This window comes from Drosophila tropicalis, unplaced genomic scaffold (assembly GCF_018151085.1).
Source record: "Drosophila tropicalis isolate 14030-0801.00 unplaced genomic scaffold, ASM1815108v1 contig_169, whole genome shotgun sequence".
Classification (NCBI taxonomy): domain Eukaryota; kingdom Metazoa; phylum Arthropoda; class Insecta; order Diptera; family Drosophilidae; genus Drosophila; species Drosophila tropicalis.
Window position 1 is genome coordinate 218,214 of NW_027172614.1, and position 15,224 is coordinate 233,437.

At 40.9% G+C, this 15,224-nt stretch overlaps 4 protein-coding genes across 6 annotated transcripts in view; 2 read left to right on the top strand and 2 right to left on the bottom strand.

Annotated features, from left to right (window-relative positions):
• The window catches only part of Tet (Ten-Eleven Translocation (TET) family protein), an 82,845-nt gene extending 77,879 nt beyond the window's left edge, over positions 1-4,966 (top strand). Inside the window, 9 exon segments of the mRNA XM_068283801.1 lie at positions 56-515; positions 517-689; positions 754-958; positions 1,107-1,270; positions 1,341-1,854; positions 1,939-3,109; positions 3,111-3,188; positions 3,190-3,761; positions 3,763-4,966. Of these exon segments, the coding sequence (XP_068139902.1) occupies positions 56-515; positions 517-689; positions 754-958; positions 1,107-1,270; positions 1,341-1,854; positions 1,939-3,109; positions 3,111-3,188; positions 3,190-3,761; positions 3,763-4,516 (4,091 nt within the window). The 3' untranslated portion in view covers positions 4,517-4,966.
• Positions 4,967-6,871: 1,905 nt separating this feature from the next.
• Positions 6,872-10,326, bottom strand: Pgant6 (Polypeptide N-Acetylgalactosaminyltransferase 6). Its single transcript, XM_068283809.1, is given in 4 exon segments — positions 6,872-8,651; positions 8,723-9,488; positions 9,729-9,930; positions 9,933-10,326. Coding segments are annotated over 4 exon segments (2,037 nt in total). The 3' UTR covers positions 6,872-7,976.
• Positions 10,327-10,451: 125 nt separating this feature from the next.
• mRpS35 (mitochondrial ribosomal protein S35) lies at positions 10,452-12,396 on the bottom strand. 2 transcript variants are annotated; one of them, XM_068283815.1, is made up of 3 exons: positions 12,154-12,396; positions 11,303-12,101; positions 10,452-10,525 (listed from the first exon to the last, which is right to left on the bottom strand). In XM_068283815.1, exons 1-2 carry the CDS (start codon positions 12,269-12,271, stop codon positions 11,305-11,307), a joined length of 915 nt encoding a protein of 304 aa, XP_068139916.1. In that variant the 5' UTR covers positions 12,272-12,396; the 3' UTR covers positions 10,452-10,525; positions 11,303-11,304. The 2 variants fall into 2 exon arrangements, with proteins under 2 accessions (XP_068139916.1, XP_068139915.1); XM_068283814.1 differs by lacking the exon at positions 10,452-10,525 and having other exon boundaries at positions 11,193-12,101.
• Positions 12,397-12,641: 245 nt separating this feature from the next.
• Positions 12,642-14,686, top strand: Pdxk (pyridoxal kinase). 2 transcript variants are annotated; one of them, XM_068283817.1, is made up of 4 exons: positions 12,642-12,724; positions 12,971-13,113; positions 13,186-13,285; positions 13,594-14,686. In XM_068283817.1, the coding sequence occupies exons 2-4, from the start codon at positions 13,030-13,032 to the stop codon at positions 14,304-14,306; spliced, it is 897 nt and encodes a 298-aa protein (XP_068139918.1). In that variant the 5' UTR covers positions 12,642-12,724; positions 12,971-13,029; the 3' UTR covers positions 14,307-14,686. The 2 variants fall into 2 exon arrangements, with proteins under 2 accessions (XP_068139918.1, XP_068139917.1); XM_068283816.1 differs by having other exon boundaries at positions 12,656-13,113.
• The last annotated feature ends 538 nt before the right edge of the window (positions 14,687-15,224 follow it).

A 15,224-nucleotide genomic window follows, 5' to 3' on the forward strand; every position in this document is an offset into this window, starting at 1 on the left:
TACCTTTCTCCTATTGTGGTGTGAAAAATCAACTAATCAATTTTTGTATTTACAGGTCATGCCCAAAATTTAATGGATTTGGAACGTAAGCCAGACACTAATAGCATAATTCCACTGCCCACCAACTATGAGAAGGATATACCCGCTCACGCTTATCCCATTCCGCCACATCGTTATGCCTTGGGTCATCACCATGGAGGAGCACCACCGCCGCCACACCATTTGGGCCATCATGCTGGCATGCTAGAGCCCAAGCTAGAGGACATGATGGGCCATCATGGGCATAGTCACACATCGGCATCAGCAACAGTAGGCTACCCTTACTTGCCAGATAGCAAGGCCATGAACAATGGCTTTTCCTGCTGTCGCCAAGGTGGCACACGTCCACCTACAGCCGAACACCTAAAGGACGGAACCTGCCTAGGTCTAGGAATCCAGCCAAAGGAAGAGCTGCTCGACGAAGATGACTTAGCCGATCCACATAATAACAGCAGCGTCAAATCGGGCAAATCAAAAAAAGCATAAGCAGGATGAAATTCCCGAGATTATTGTAAAGCATGAAAAAATCAATCCCATGTTTGATACCACGGATCGCCTCGAAAAGGGCAACAAAACCGAAATACCCGAATGCGAATGCTTCCAATCTGATAAGAACCCACCCGAACCAGGCACCTACTACACACATTTGGGTAAGTACGGGGCATACTACCATGTCTCCAGCACTTATTAAACTCAACTTAATTCGGATTGCAGGAACTGCCTCTTCATTGATGGAACTAAGGCGAGAATTCGAAGAGCGTTGTCAACTGACTGGAAGGCAGTTACGTATCGAAAAGATTGTCTATACAGGAAAAGAGGGTAAGACCAGCCAGGGATGTCCCGTGGCCAAGTGGGTCATTCGTCGGGCTGATCTCGAGGAGAAGATTCTGGTTGTGGTGAAAAAGAGACCAGGTCATAGGTAAGTCGATTATTTATACTACTTTGGTACTTGTGATTATGTTGATTTGATAGTTTGAAAACTGTATGATCTATACAACATTTAGCGAGATAGGCTTAAAAAATCATTGTCAATATTGTGGCTAATTCTTAAATTAATTTTCTTACAGATGTATAGCTGCTTATATAGTGGTCTGCATGGTGGCCTGGGATGGCATGCCACGTCTGGAGGCCGACAACGCCTATAAAAATCTAATACCTAAGCTCAACAAGTACGGCCTGCCTACAACGCGACGATGTGCTACCAATGAGAATCGCACCTGTGCCTGCCAAGGTGAGTCCGATGTCCACTGGAATATATTGACAGGTCACTAATTTTCGAACTTTCGCATGCATTATTGCAGGTCTGGATCCGGAGACATCGGGTGCTTCGTATAGCTTTGGATGTTCATGGTCAATGTATTATAATGGCTGTAAATACGCCCGTTCGAAGACAGTGCGCAAATTCCGTTTATCAGTAAAAAGCGAGGAAACAGCCATCGAGGATCACATGAATCTAATAGCCACCTTATTGGCACCGGTATTCAAACAAGTGTGTCCGCGTTCCTACGACAATCAGACGAAATACGAACACGAGGCCTCAGATTGTCGATTGGGCTTAGAGCCGGGCAAGCCCTTTTCTGGCGTTACAGCGTGTTTAGACTTCTGCGCCCACTCCCATAGGGATTTGCACAACATGCAGGATGGCTGCACTGTCCATGTGGCCTTACTGAAGCCCAATAATCGCGATAGCCGACTACCTGATGATGAGCAATTTCATGTCCTGCCACTGTACACAATGGATGGCACCGATGAGTTTGAGAGTGTGGAGGGACAAAGGGATAAGCATCGCACTGGAGCGGTGCAAATGCTGGACAAGTGAGTGTAGTGTTGAGTTTTGAGCAGCGCTGCAGCTCCCCATTTCTATGAATAAGAACTAACATTTCTAATTTTTTCCCATAGATTTCCCTGCGAGGTACGAGTGAGATCTACACCGTTAATACCATGTCGACGACATGGTAAAAAACACAAAGATGACGAATCTGCCCCACCAGACGGCGAACAAGATTCGTTGGGTGAAACAAATGGGGGCCAGCAGCAGCCTCCGCAATCACAGCAAAGTAGTCCTCCTGCGCCTCTTATTAAGAAGGAAAATGGCTCTGCGGCGAATTCCAGTAAATCCTCTAAAACGAGTAAATCAAAAACAAATTCCACAAATAACCTCACAAATAATAACTCGAGTGCCTCTACTCCTGGCTCGGCGCCACCGTCAACACCCTCGCCCCGTTGCCAAACACCAGTGACAAACAATCCGAGTCCAGCGGCAGGCAGTGCCTTCAGCACGCCTCCCGTTCATGCACCAAATGGCGGAGGTGCCCAGCAAGTGGGACCCCCCAGTCAACCCAATCAATTAATGAGCTCTAATTCGAGTTTAATGAATATGGCCACCATGATTGATACCTTTACGGACGCCCAGTTGCAATCCAATCAGATATCTAGTACAGTGTTGGATTCACCGTATTCCTATGATTACCAGACTGGTTCTTATATAGACTCGCGGAACTATTACGGCAACTGGCCACCACATGCCATGGGCATAGGCCAAGCCCAGGGCGGAGCACCACCGCAGCTTCCCCTTCAGCACGGCTTAGCCACGCCCACAGCAACACCAACGGCAACAAACGTAACGCCAGCAGCAGCAGCGGCTACAGCCACTCTTACTCCACCAACAGTCGCCAGCGTACCGCCAGCAGTAAACACCCCACAACAGCAACATGAATCATCGAATCCTAATGGGTACACAACAACGTATAACCAATTGGCTACGCCAACTCCTGTCCAACAGCCCGCAGCAGAAGACCAGCAACAGCAGCAACAGCAACAACAACCATTGCAACAACAACAACAACAGCAACAACAACAAATTGCGCCCATTTCATCGGCTGTTGGCGAACTAAAAAGTCGCTTGGTCAGTGAAGAGAATCCCGATTCTACAACCCTGGTGAATCATCATAATCTAGCAGAGAATAAGCTAACTGCCTTGACAGCCATGACAGTTCCATTGGCCACCACACCCGCTGCAGCACCTCACCATCATCCGCCCGGTCACCAGGAAGGTTTTGTGAAACCAAAACCCCCCACCCAGTGACTATCAGTATGCCGGATCGCCACAGTATCCAAACAACTATCAAATGTATCCACCTCCGCCGCCACCTCCTCCACCACCCCCCGCACTCGGCGTATACAGCTTATGATGCTTATCAAAATATGAATTATAATTACGGCTATCATCACCATCATCAGGCCTATTCACCCTACGGCATGTATCCACCGCAACAGACGCCACCGCCCACTCCGCCGCCACCTTCGCCAAACTGGAATATGTATGGACATCATCAAACTAGCTCGGCGAGTGGATCCTATGGAAGTGGATCGCTAATAGCTCCACATGCCACTAGCGTTGGGCCCACTATTGCTCCGACAATGCAAAAACCTATAGTACCACTGCAACAACAACAGCAACAACAGCAGCAGCAGCAACAACAACAGCAACAGCAGCAGCAGCAACAACAACCACTGCAACATCAACAACAATTGGCTGTGACACCGCCCCAAACCATTTTGCCTGATCTCTCTAATGGCGGAACTAGTGTACCTAGTGAGCCCGGCATTGCCACGCCCACACCTACGAACGAAACAACTACTAGCGATCCAGTAGCGGTCGCAGCTGGTGCAACAACAATACAGGCAACGCCATTAGCAACTACAGCCCCTGCCTCAGGGGCGGTTTCCCCCAGCCAGCTCTAACACCAGCACCAGCAAAATCGAGCCTATTGGCGAAGTGGCTGAGATCAATGAGAATATCGAAGCCTTCCAGGATCCACAAATGGGCGGGGTCGCTATTGCATTAAATCATGGCAGCGTGCTAATCGAATGTGCCAAACACGAAATGCATGCGACTACAGCAGTAAGACGACCCGATCGACATCATCCCACTCGCATGACATTAATCTTTTATCAGCACCGTAATTTAAATCGATCTCGTCATGGCATCGATGAATGGGAGGAGAAAATGCGAGTAAAGAAAATCAACACAGATCTCGATAACAAGGCCAAAGAGGAACGCGAGCGTTTAATTAAAAAGGCAGCTGGAGAGGACCTTGATGACTTAGATGAGGATATGACGGATGAAAATCCTCCACCAGCGTCTATAGTGGTGAAAAAGGAAAGCAATGGCCAACAGCAAATAAAAAACGGAGCCAGTAGCAGTAAAAAGAAAAAGTCGAATGGCGATACGAAGAAGTCTATAAATTCATCATCCTCAAATGAACAGCAGTCAAAAAACGAGAAAGTTGCCCTCCACGCACCAACACTAACAACCACATCGTGGACGACCCTGTTTCCTATGCACCCTTGTGTGGTTACAGGGCCCTACCAGGAGGGCAATAGCAGTCCAACTTCGTCCACGAATGGCCAGGCGGCTCCCCCCTCATCCACAGACTTGAGAATATTCGGCCCCATCAGATCTTACTACTGGTAAAACCATTTAGTTCCGACGCAGCCGCCTAATCTTAAGACCCGCCCCAAGACAATGACTGAAAAAAAAAAAAGAATATTCTTTATCTCTCTCACACACATACACAAACACACACCCACACCCACATACACAGAAAGACACACACTCACTATATCTGAAAGGAAAAGTTATTTTTGTAATGCGTCTGATTTCGTGTGCCATACCAGGAGAAGGATTCAGGTTCAAGTATAATAACAAGTAGGCGCTGCCCTCTATTAACATTTGCACACTGCGAGTTTCTACAACAACCAACAACCACAAAGAAAAGAAAATAACAGAAATATGCAACTTTAGTTTCCTAAGACAACTTCTGTTAAATCAACAAACTAAAAGAAAACACAAAACTAAGCAAACATTTAAAGTTAGTGGAAGATCATTGCCAAAAGTACAAATAAATCATTTTTTTAACCAAAACTAGAGAAAACAAAATGAAAGATGAAACTAAAAATAACAAGAAATTTAACTAAAATGCAAACCACAAAATTTCGCAAGCAAATAGTTAAGCAAAACTTTAACTGTATAAATTATATTTTTTTAAAATTTGTTTCGCATTTGGTTCTCCATTACAGGAGAGAGCGAAATACGAAAACAAATTCAAACTAAAGCAAATAGCGAATGGTCGAATATGAGTAGGGAAAGCAACCAACTGGATAACGAAACTTGTTACCCATTCAAATACACCAGAATATACCCTAATCTATATATTGATTACTGAATGAGTGTTTGGGTAATGGTGGTTGCCTTCCCTGCTAGAGAACTAGGAGAATGACATCCGCCTCCTTCTCCATGTTAAACACATTGGTATTTGCCCGTATTTAATTATTTGTCACGGATAAAAAACTGAACAAAAATTATAGAAAAGATAGAAACGTGCATTGGGCGACTAAGATCGAGAACACAGCGCGAGACGAGGGGTAGGCAGAAGGCAGTAGGCAAACTACAATAACAAAGCTGAGATTATCGAGCAGAATCAGAAGGACAGGAAGACATTTTTTAAATGGAAAGCAAACATTTAACATAATTTAAACTAAGTTTAAGTAATAAAATTAAAAGCATACATATATATACTACACACAATTGCAAGTTATAAGGATCTGACAAACATGGGTTCATATTATTATGATTATTTCTAATTCTAAAATGTGCTGTAAATTTCAAATCAAACCCAGAAAAAGACTCGAAACCAAGCAAGTATTAAGCACTCCAATGTCAAAAACAGCAGCATCAGCAAATCGAAAGAAATAAAAAAAAAAACATTCTGCTAGCAACTCAATTAATTTGCATCCATCCAAAAAAAAAAAAAAAAACAAGAACAAAAACAAAAATGAAGATAAGAGCGGGAGTGGAAAATTAAAATGTGGCAGCTTAGCAAACTGAATTTCAAATCAAATTTAGTCTAAAAACAAACACACAAAAACACATATTTTTTGCACAAAAAAAAAACACAAAAATGGTTATAAATTTATAATTTACTTATTTACTTGAAATAATTTGAAATTATTATCGAAAGGCGATGATAATGATGATGATCACACCGGGCAACATAGCCAAGAACCGAAAATGGCGTTTAAGACTAACAATAAGCCCAAAACTGAACTCATCAAAATAATATTAAATAATTATAAATCCCGACCTTTTTTTTATCTATACATACATATATCGGTTAACGTTGAGTTGGCGATTTTTGGTTCTTGGTCGATGTTGTAATTTTGTTGTCCAGTGTCCACCATTAAAATGTAAAACGTATGTAAATGTAAGACAGCGAAGAAGACTTTTGAGCAACAAGAAAAAACATGTTTGGATAAATATTTAAATGTTTATATAGTATATGCATATATATATATATACATATATATATATATATATATATTCATATATAGATTAACATAACTATATATATTTATATATATGTATATATAATTAATTATGATTATGCACACAACAAAAACAACAACTATTATAGTTTGTAAGTGCTTTTTTTTTTATAATTTTTTCACAAAATAAAAGCAAAAAAACAAAATCTTTTTGCCATTTTTTTTAGTCAAAATCCAAAAAAGAAAGAAAAGAAACACAATAACAAAACAACACAAGCTTCGTTTTTCCGAGTTTAAGTTCTAAAGCGGCGGCATATATAAGTATACATACATATACTATGAATATCGGCATATAAAATGCAAGATAGCAAAACGCAAAAAGCAAATACAAAACAAACAAACAAAAAAAGAAGAAATTGAACAAAGTTAAGGCTTAGAAATGGCAGATGATAGCCGGATGATACATATTGTAAAACGATAACGATAAACTAAAACAACAAACGTATATGAAAAACATAAATTATATTTATTTAAAGTACGCGTATTGAAAGCAAACACAGATATTAATATTAAATAAAAAGGAAAATGAAAGTTTAAAAAAAACACACACTGCCGTTTTTTTTTTTTTTTTTTTGCACTGTTAACAGACAACCGATTTAATACATATATTAAATTAAAGGAATGCTTGCAGTGAGTCGGTTCAGACCCAGAATTTGTGTACCCCTGCAACAGACGTAATCTTTTTCCAGTCTGAAAATAGCAATAAAGTTGACTCAGGCATACCCGAACATGGGTAGGTTTTGAAATCTGGAGTTCTCAAAGGAATGATTCTATGAGGTATTTCGTCAGGTCTCGACTATTTGTATTAAGAATCTGTAGTCTTAAACGGACATTACTTAGAATCTAATCGGTCAAGTAATCAATTAGATAGCTAAATTTTGCAAGGGAACACTTTCAATTTCGGAACAACCGAAAAAAAAGCTTACAATATGTCTTTCATTATCATTTATATCTATATATATCAAAACGGGCAAACACATTTTAAGCAGGGTTTGTAAAAACTACTCTGCAGCAGCAAGAGCAATGAAAATTTTGCTATGCTCCTGCAGAGTCAAAGGCAAACTACGAAAAATAAATGCTATGCTCTGCTATAGTTTTTGGCGTTCAAAAGAGCTATAGCGATAGCAATAGCAAAAACCAAATAGCATGGTCTTAGTGTTGTTTTTTAGTTGCAGGGTATTTACGTTTTTAGTAACTTAATAATGTGTCTAATTCTTAATACTAAAAACTAATGAATTCTAGAGGTTCTTTTCCTATATTTTTATCAGTTTAGTCGGAGTTAAAATATTCATTTAAACATAATGGCGATATCAAAAATGAATATGATAAGAGCTGTAACAAAAAACATATATATATCATCTGCTCTCATCCCGCTCTAGTTTTTACGGCTATGTATGAAAGTTCATTTCATTTTTTGCTATTGCTATTGCTATAGCTCTTTTAAACGCCAAAAACTATAAAAGAGCTTAGCATTTATTTTTCGTAGTTTGCCTTTTCCGAGAGCAAATGAATTGATTTTAAGTACATGGCAAGTTAGTGACTAAATCTTATCACGACTCCAGGTGCAAATCTAGAGTCAAATCCTTTTCGTAATTGTCTAGAGACGTTTTGTTGAATGATCCAAAATTCCATTTCATATAGGAATTGCTCTCGTTACACTGGTTAACCACAAGCGTCTTGGAGAAGGGCAGCAATTCTAAACACCTTCGTCCCTCTTTGCCATGCCTTATCAGTTGTTTCCGGTAATCGTAGAACCAATATTGATTACCCTGCTGGCCATGACAGTCCCACAGCCAGACTGGCGCATTGGCATCCCATATTTGAACATCAAGACAATCCTTTTTACGACGCTGGCGTAAATCACGTTTCCAACTCAACTGGAAGAATTGATTTCGTTGGGGCTTTTGCAGATCTTCAGCACAACTATAAACGCCCATGCGATTATGTTTGCGTAGTCCGTGTGTATCGACGCACTGGCTGGAATCACCGACATTTTGTATGGCACCACTGGCATAGTCGGGCGGATCGATCGGTGGATAGGATTTTATCAAATCGAAAGCCACTTCCTCCATAAACCACTTAAAAGATTTACATTTTAGTTTGGTGCGTATAGCCTTCTGCGCTGTCAAATCTCCAGCATCTACACGTTCGTAGATGCCATCGCCATGATCGTACAAATATTTCTTGTATTCATCCATCCAGACTTCGGCCACGCGTTTGTAGTTCTATGAAATTAAATGCAATGAATATGAGTTTGTTTCTGTTTTGCAATCAGCAAAATTATATTGTCGGTCACCTTGTGTAGATAATCGCCAGTTCTGGGACTAGGCACATGATTCCGAGGGCCCCGATAAATGTGACCCACTCGAGAGCAGGGAGCATCATACATTTCTCCACCACACATCCAAATCTTGAAACTTAGCTCATACTGCTCACCACCCCATATATCCAATCCCTCATCATAGCCACCTAATTCCCAAAAGAACTTCGAAGAAATAGCAAATAGTCCACCTGCCATTACAGGACTCTTAAATGGCTCTGAGGGACGCTTCAAATCTTCAGGCAGCAAAGGCAGCCGCTTGTAAAAAAACTCCCAGTCAAATGCCCCTCGGGCACCCTCATCTTGAGCTCGATAATTAAAGTTGCTGTGATCAATTACATCAATAAAGGGGCAAACAGCTGTGCGCTCGTTAATGGCAATTGGTTCCAGCAAAGGTGGCAACCAATTGTAATTCGCCTCGACGTGAGAATCAAGAAATATTAACACCTCACCGGTCGCATTGCGAGCGCCCTCTGAGCGGGCCCCAATCAGCCCAGTGCGTTTCGTTAAGCGCACCACACGTACATTTTTGAAGTGCTCTGCTATGTAATTTTCAAGCGGCACATACAAATAAGCACGATCGCTGAAATCATCTACAAGAATAATCTCTTTTAAAAGTTCCGGCGGAGACCGATTTATCAGACTGTGGACCGAACGCATCAAAACACTGAGATATTCATTATAGAATATTATAATGACACTGACTGTGGGCAATTTGGCTAGATATTCCTTTTTTCGGCAGCTGGGAAGAAAGTTAAAAGGAAGATTTCATACTAATTTAGCATTGAAGCCGAAAAGATGAAAGAACCAAACCCAATGCAGATTTCAAACATATATGAATATGAATTTTAGTAGTAGAAAGATAATAACCAAAATTAATGGTATACATATGTACATTACATCGAGCCAATAGGTGCAAAGCAAAATAATTTCAGTTTTACAGAATGTAATTGTATGAGTGAATGAAGTTTTCTTTACTTACGACTTGTGGCGTATATCTGCTATTGAGCGATTTACTGATATGGAGTCGGAGAGCAAGGCATTGAAGCCATTTTCCAGTGACATTTTTCTTTCCAGTTCCCGTTGATTCTCGTCATCCAATTTGGCAGGTTTACCTTGTTCACCAATGCCCACACGTTCGGCATCCCTTTCCATGGCCGTATAGTCATGCCAATCCTTTTTAGGCCATTATCACCTGGAACCGGGGCCACCTGAAGATCGGATAGCTCTTCGGGAGGTTGCTGAGCAGGTTTATCGTGGGCAAGCGGTTTATTTACCTCCGGAAGCCTCTCTGGGTATATATCGTTGTCGTTATCGCTCTTATTTTGATCGTTTGCATCATTATGCTCTTTAACATTTAAGGGATTTTCCGCATTTGAATGCTGTGGGTCCGATTTCTTGGATTTTTCATTGGATCTTAGAGCGGATGCCGACTCTGCTTCCGGTTGAATGCCATGATGAACTGGTCGATTCGTATAAGGGCTGGCTGATATCCAACTTGTGATGAGCAAAAAAAGCGTTAGCGATATTAACAACAGCAGAACCGACTTCACCATCCATTTAAAATTCGGTCTCCGCATCTTGTTTTAGCCAACTCTAAGAATACGTGTCAAGATGATAATGATGAAGCTGATGCCGATGCAGCTGAAGAGGCCAACAATTCTCGTGGCTGGCCTCTACAGATCTTCATGGAAGGGCAAACTCTTTTTGCTAACGTTGGCTGCTGTTGATTCAGGTGTCGTGTGTCTGTAGACTGCTAGCAGCCGTGTCTACGTCAAACTACGTGAGAGCCAAAAGAAAAAAGACAAAATTTTGTAATTAGCTACGAAGCACCAACCGAAAGCAAACAAACAGTGATAAGCAATGCCACAGCATTAAAAGCAGTTCTTCAATTTGAAAGTCAAGATAAAACTTATGTGCCTTTTCTCTCGCACATTCCCCTGCTTTACGACTCTTCTTCCCTTCAAAAAACAAAGAACACTTGAAGAACTTCCGGTAAAATTTGATATGGAATGAATTAGGGAAACATGGACTTATATCTGCCTTTTTATATTCCGGAAGATCTTGAAACTATGCACCGGTTCTGCCCGACTCACCTGTCTTTTGCCTAAATTTCACAGTGAACGACTGCCTTAATTACTTCTGCTACAACAACAGTGTAAAGTGTTCAAAATTTAACTAATTAGCACAAGACATTCAAATTTAATCCACGTCCACGTAAAATCAGTCTTTTTGGTTTGGCCGAAGTTTATAAGTATTCTCATTTATTGTTGTTCTTGTTTTGTCTTGTGCTAAACTAAAATTTGGTCACTTTGTAAAAGTAAAATACATACATACGCCATCATATCTACGCGGCTATCTACATATGTATGTACAAATTCAAAATACAAAGCAAAGCTAAAAAGAATTAATGGAAAATGTTTTTAGATGCAATAATCAGTGTCTCTTTTTGTTTTGATTAAACATTTATTTTGAAAATAATTCACTGACTTGCCGAGATGTTTAACATTTTCATTACTTCTTCCTTATACTTTGCTATATTGTACTCATTCTCACCTTCATTGATTAACTGTTCTACACTGTGGGCATAAGAAGTAGGGGGGTGCGGCTTTTTTTGCAACTTCTGGTTGGTTCCAATTGAGGATAGCCTCGGCGGAATCTTTTGCCTTGTTTCGCTCAAATAAATAAACTTCCATATCGGCCTCTGATTTGCTCATCTCCCATGGTTCAGTAATGAATGATTCATGATAGCAAGCCGTTAGCAAGTAAATAGCATATTCGTAGTTCTGCTTGCGCATTGGACAGCGATCGGATGTGAAACTTAATATATCCGTCTCCTGATTGTAGCGGTCGCCCACTAGACGCAGAAACTTATCCCGGGAATGCTTATCGAATTCCAAATCGGCAAGCTTCAGACGAATTGTGACTCGCCTTGCCTCTGGGTGACGTATTGTGGGTAAACTGTGACAATAGTCCGTGGTAACGACCTCAAAAGGGAAGTAACGTTGCCACTTAGCTTCAGTCTCAAGACCCTTGGGCCAACGAGTACAGAACTTTTTAATAGCTTCGCATTGCTGACGTATAGCCGGCGGTGTCAAATGCAGGAAATTGGGTATTTTCATTAACTCGGCATTGGCATATTTAGAGGGAGCTGCGGCCCCTCGTTCAGTGAAGCCCTGGCGCAAGGGAAGGGGCACACTAGCCGGATGGAATGAACGTGGTCCCGGCCAGGCAGCCGACCAATCTTGATCCACAGCCATGCGTTGGGTTCGGGGTGGAGCCACAGGGTCCTTTTTGGTTTCCCTTCGACGTGTTAGATTCTGTTTAACCGTCCGAAGATTAAGGACACGAAACTCTAGATGAATGGAGATTTGTTAGAAAGAAACCAATATAACTGAATTGCTTACCTTCATCGTTGTCCGCCTCTGGCAGTTGGTGTTGGTTGCTAAAGACTCGCCAGGTGCTTTGTACCGTTTGCTTTTGCCGGACACTCCGTTCTAGTAGTCGAGTTAAACTAGCCGCCATACTTGTGAACTATTAATTAACTTTCAAAAACTGGTGTGTAAGTTTTTATTAAACTTAATAAATTAAACAAGAATGCGGTGCCGACTCTTACGTCAGGAACAGACAAGGCGTTAGTTGTTTTTTGTCTCCCTGTGAGTCTGGTCCCACTGCGCCCGCCTAATTGTAGCAGCCCTAACAGCTGTTTGAAGCAAATCACATTAATTTTAATTATGCCCTATTCACACTTGCATCTTAAGATATAATTTGAAACAAAATACATAGTCTAAGTTTAAATAGTTAAATTAGCTTTTAAAAAAATAAATGTATCACTATTAAGTTGAGGATCAAAATGAGATGATAATTACAATTCGATTCATTTTGTTTAACAGTAGTGTGAATAGGGCATTTGCGATTTGAGGGAAAATGAGTGGCCAGAAGTTACTAGACGAAGAATTGTTTTGATTTAACTCCAAGGTCGTTTGCTAATTTTTTTTATTAAATGTTAAAATTGTGTTGATTTGGTGAAAATTGTTTGCATCCACTCACTATCTGGACTATTTACGAAGTCTGCCGCCATTTCTTGCTTATCAGTAGCACTTGCTGTTGTTCCTTGTCGCTTGTCTATACATAGTCACTGATAAGATGACGGTCACCCGGCTATAACTCTCTGATTCTATGTTTATCTACACAATACATACTGATTTAACCATTTGTGTTTAGTTGATGCCCGCTCATACTCTGGTGTGGAGGTCAGTTGCAAACGCCAGATTATCGTAAAAATGTCGAAGAAACGGGTACTTTCCATTCAAAGCCATGTGGTCTATGGCTATGTGGGAAACAAGGTGGCGACCTATCCACTACAGGTAACTTTTTATCATAGATCGAAAACCAACTATGTATAGACCAATTTTAATGAAGATATTCTCTTTATACAGCTGCTGGGCTATGATGTGGATCCATTGAATTCGGTCCAGTTCTCGAATCATACCGGATATAAAACCTTTAAGGGTCCCATATCAAACGAAAAAGAACTAGGTAAATCTGAACACAATGTTCGTACCTCTATATAACTAAAAAAAATTTCATCGTGACTTGGAGAATGTATGCATGTTAAATATGTAGGTACTAATTAAGTTCGCCAAAGAGAGGGAGATGGCATGCATTACTGTCGTGATGAAGGGGACCACTTACTATTTAAACTATGTACGATATATGTATGTGTAATACCTCTCTTAAAAAAGTTGTGATATCTTTAAAGATAAAGGATCATTTTGGAAAACTATTGGCTAATAGTTTTTTATATGATAGTGTTATAAAAAGTAAATCGTTTTTTATCTTTACAGCTAGTATTACTGACGGTCTGGATGAGAATGAGTTGCTCTCCCATTATTCCCACCTGTTGACTGGGTACATTGGTAACCCCCTGTTTTTACGACAAGTGGCCGTTATCGTAAAGAAGTTGCGTCAGTTGAATCCTCATTTGATCTATGTATGTGATCCAGTCATGGGTGACAATGGTCAGCTCTACGTGCCAAAAGAGTTGTTACCAATCTACCGAGACGAAATCATTCCCTTGGCCGATATTATAACGCCAAACCAATATGAAGTAGAATTGCTTACAGGCAAAGAGGTACGCAGCGAGACTGCCGTTTGGGAAGCTATGGATTGGTTTCACAAAGAACTTCACATCAAAACGGTAGTCATTTCTAGCAGTGACTTAGGTCAGCCTGGCGTGTTGCGCGCCTTTTTAAGCCAACAGGATGGCCCACGCTTAGCCATTGATATTCCAAAGCAGGGTGGGAAAAATTTGGTATTCACAGGTACCGGCGATCTTTTTGCTTCGCTGTTCTTAGCTCACAGCCATACGGAGGATGTGACCACGGCCTTTGAGAAGACGATTGCGAGTTTGCAAGCAGTTATTAAACGCACAGTGGCCTCACTTCCTGAGGGAGGTGATGGCCCAGTCAAGGCCTGGGAGCGTGAGTTAAAGCTGGTGCAGAGCAAGGCGGAAATCGAGAAGCCGCAAGTGTTGCTTAAAGCCCAAAGGCTCAACTAAACTAACAAATCATATTTTACCATTTACGACATAGACATATGTACATATGCAAACTCCGCTCAATACAACAGCAGCTCTTGTTACTTTGAAATGTAGCAAAATTATAAACGATATTTACGAATCAAAACATTCGTTAGTGATATAAACAACACAACTTTTTTAGAACTTCATCGGTTATATATGCATTTATTTTCCATAAATTATCATCGTCAACGTCAGTTAGCTATTTTTGTTTGTTTGTAATATTTGTTCAAGTAATATTTTCCCTTTTGGCTTCATGACATCAATGTACATGGCAACTGGCCTTTATTCATTTAAATGGAATTTCCTGTCTAATACAAAAATGTTTACCTTAAATAAATGCTCATTTTTATGCCATATTTATCCCAATCAAAGTGTCAGCGTATGGTGACATCTGTAGGTAATTGCTCAAGTTAGTCGCCCGTTAACGGTTCCAGTCATTGCTCTAAGAAACGGACTATAAAAGCTTATAAACCGTTGGCGTCACCAACAAAACCAAAAAATCATGTTGCTATGGTTAGTATTGGTCCTGGGTTTGGCAGTAGCAAGAAGTTCACCGGATGGCGATCTTACTCCCATGGTGGAAAAGTATCGACCACGCTATACACTGATGGCCGAATCAAAGAATAAGGACAGTGGCGACAAACTAGAACCTGAGAAAGCATCAGGCCCGCAGCAACCCTGGCGTCGGTTATCCACCTTTGGTCATAATAGTCCATGGCCCCTAAACGGACTAGTTGCCTTGCCAACCGCGACAATTCTAGCCCCTCTGCTTGGGCCAGGACTTCTCCTTGTTGGCATTAATCTTGGGGCTCTACTCTACATGCTCTTGTCGTTACTAGGACTAAGTCCAAACAGAAATTCAAATGATTTCTACAGACAGAATTTAGTTGAAGG

Coding starts and splice junctions, on each gene's coding strand:
- mRpS35 (XM_068283815.1), bottom strand. CDS start 12,271: ATGGCGGCTAGTTTAACTCGACTACTAGAACGGAGTGTCCGGCAAAAG. Junction 12,102..12,153: donor AGAGGCGGACAACGATGAAG/GTAAGCAATTCA, acceptor CCATTCATCTAG/AGTTTCGTGTCCTTAATCTT.
- Pdxk (XM_068283817.1), top strand. CDS start 13,030: ATGTCGAAGAAACGGGTACTTTCCATTCAAAGCCATGTGGTCTATGGC. Junction 13,114..13,185: donor TGGCGACCTATCCACTACAG/GTAACTTTTTAT, acceptor CTCTTTATACAG/CTGCTGGGCTATGATGTGGA. Junction 13,286..13,593: donor ATCAAACGAAAAAGAACTAG/GTAAATCTGAAC, acceptor TTATCTTTACAG/CTAGTATTACTGACGGTCTG.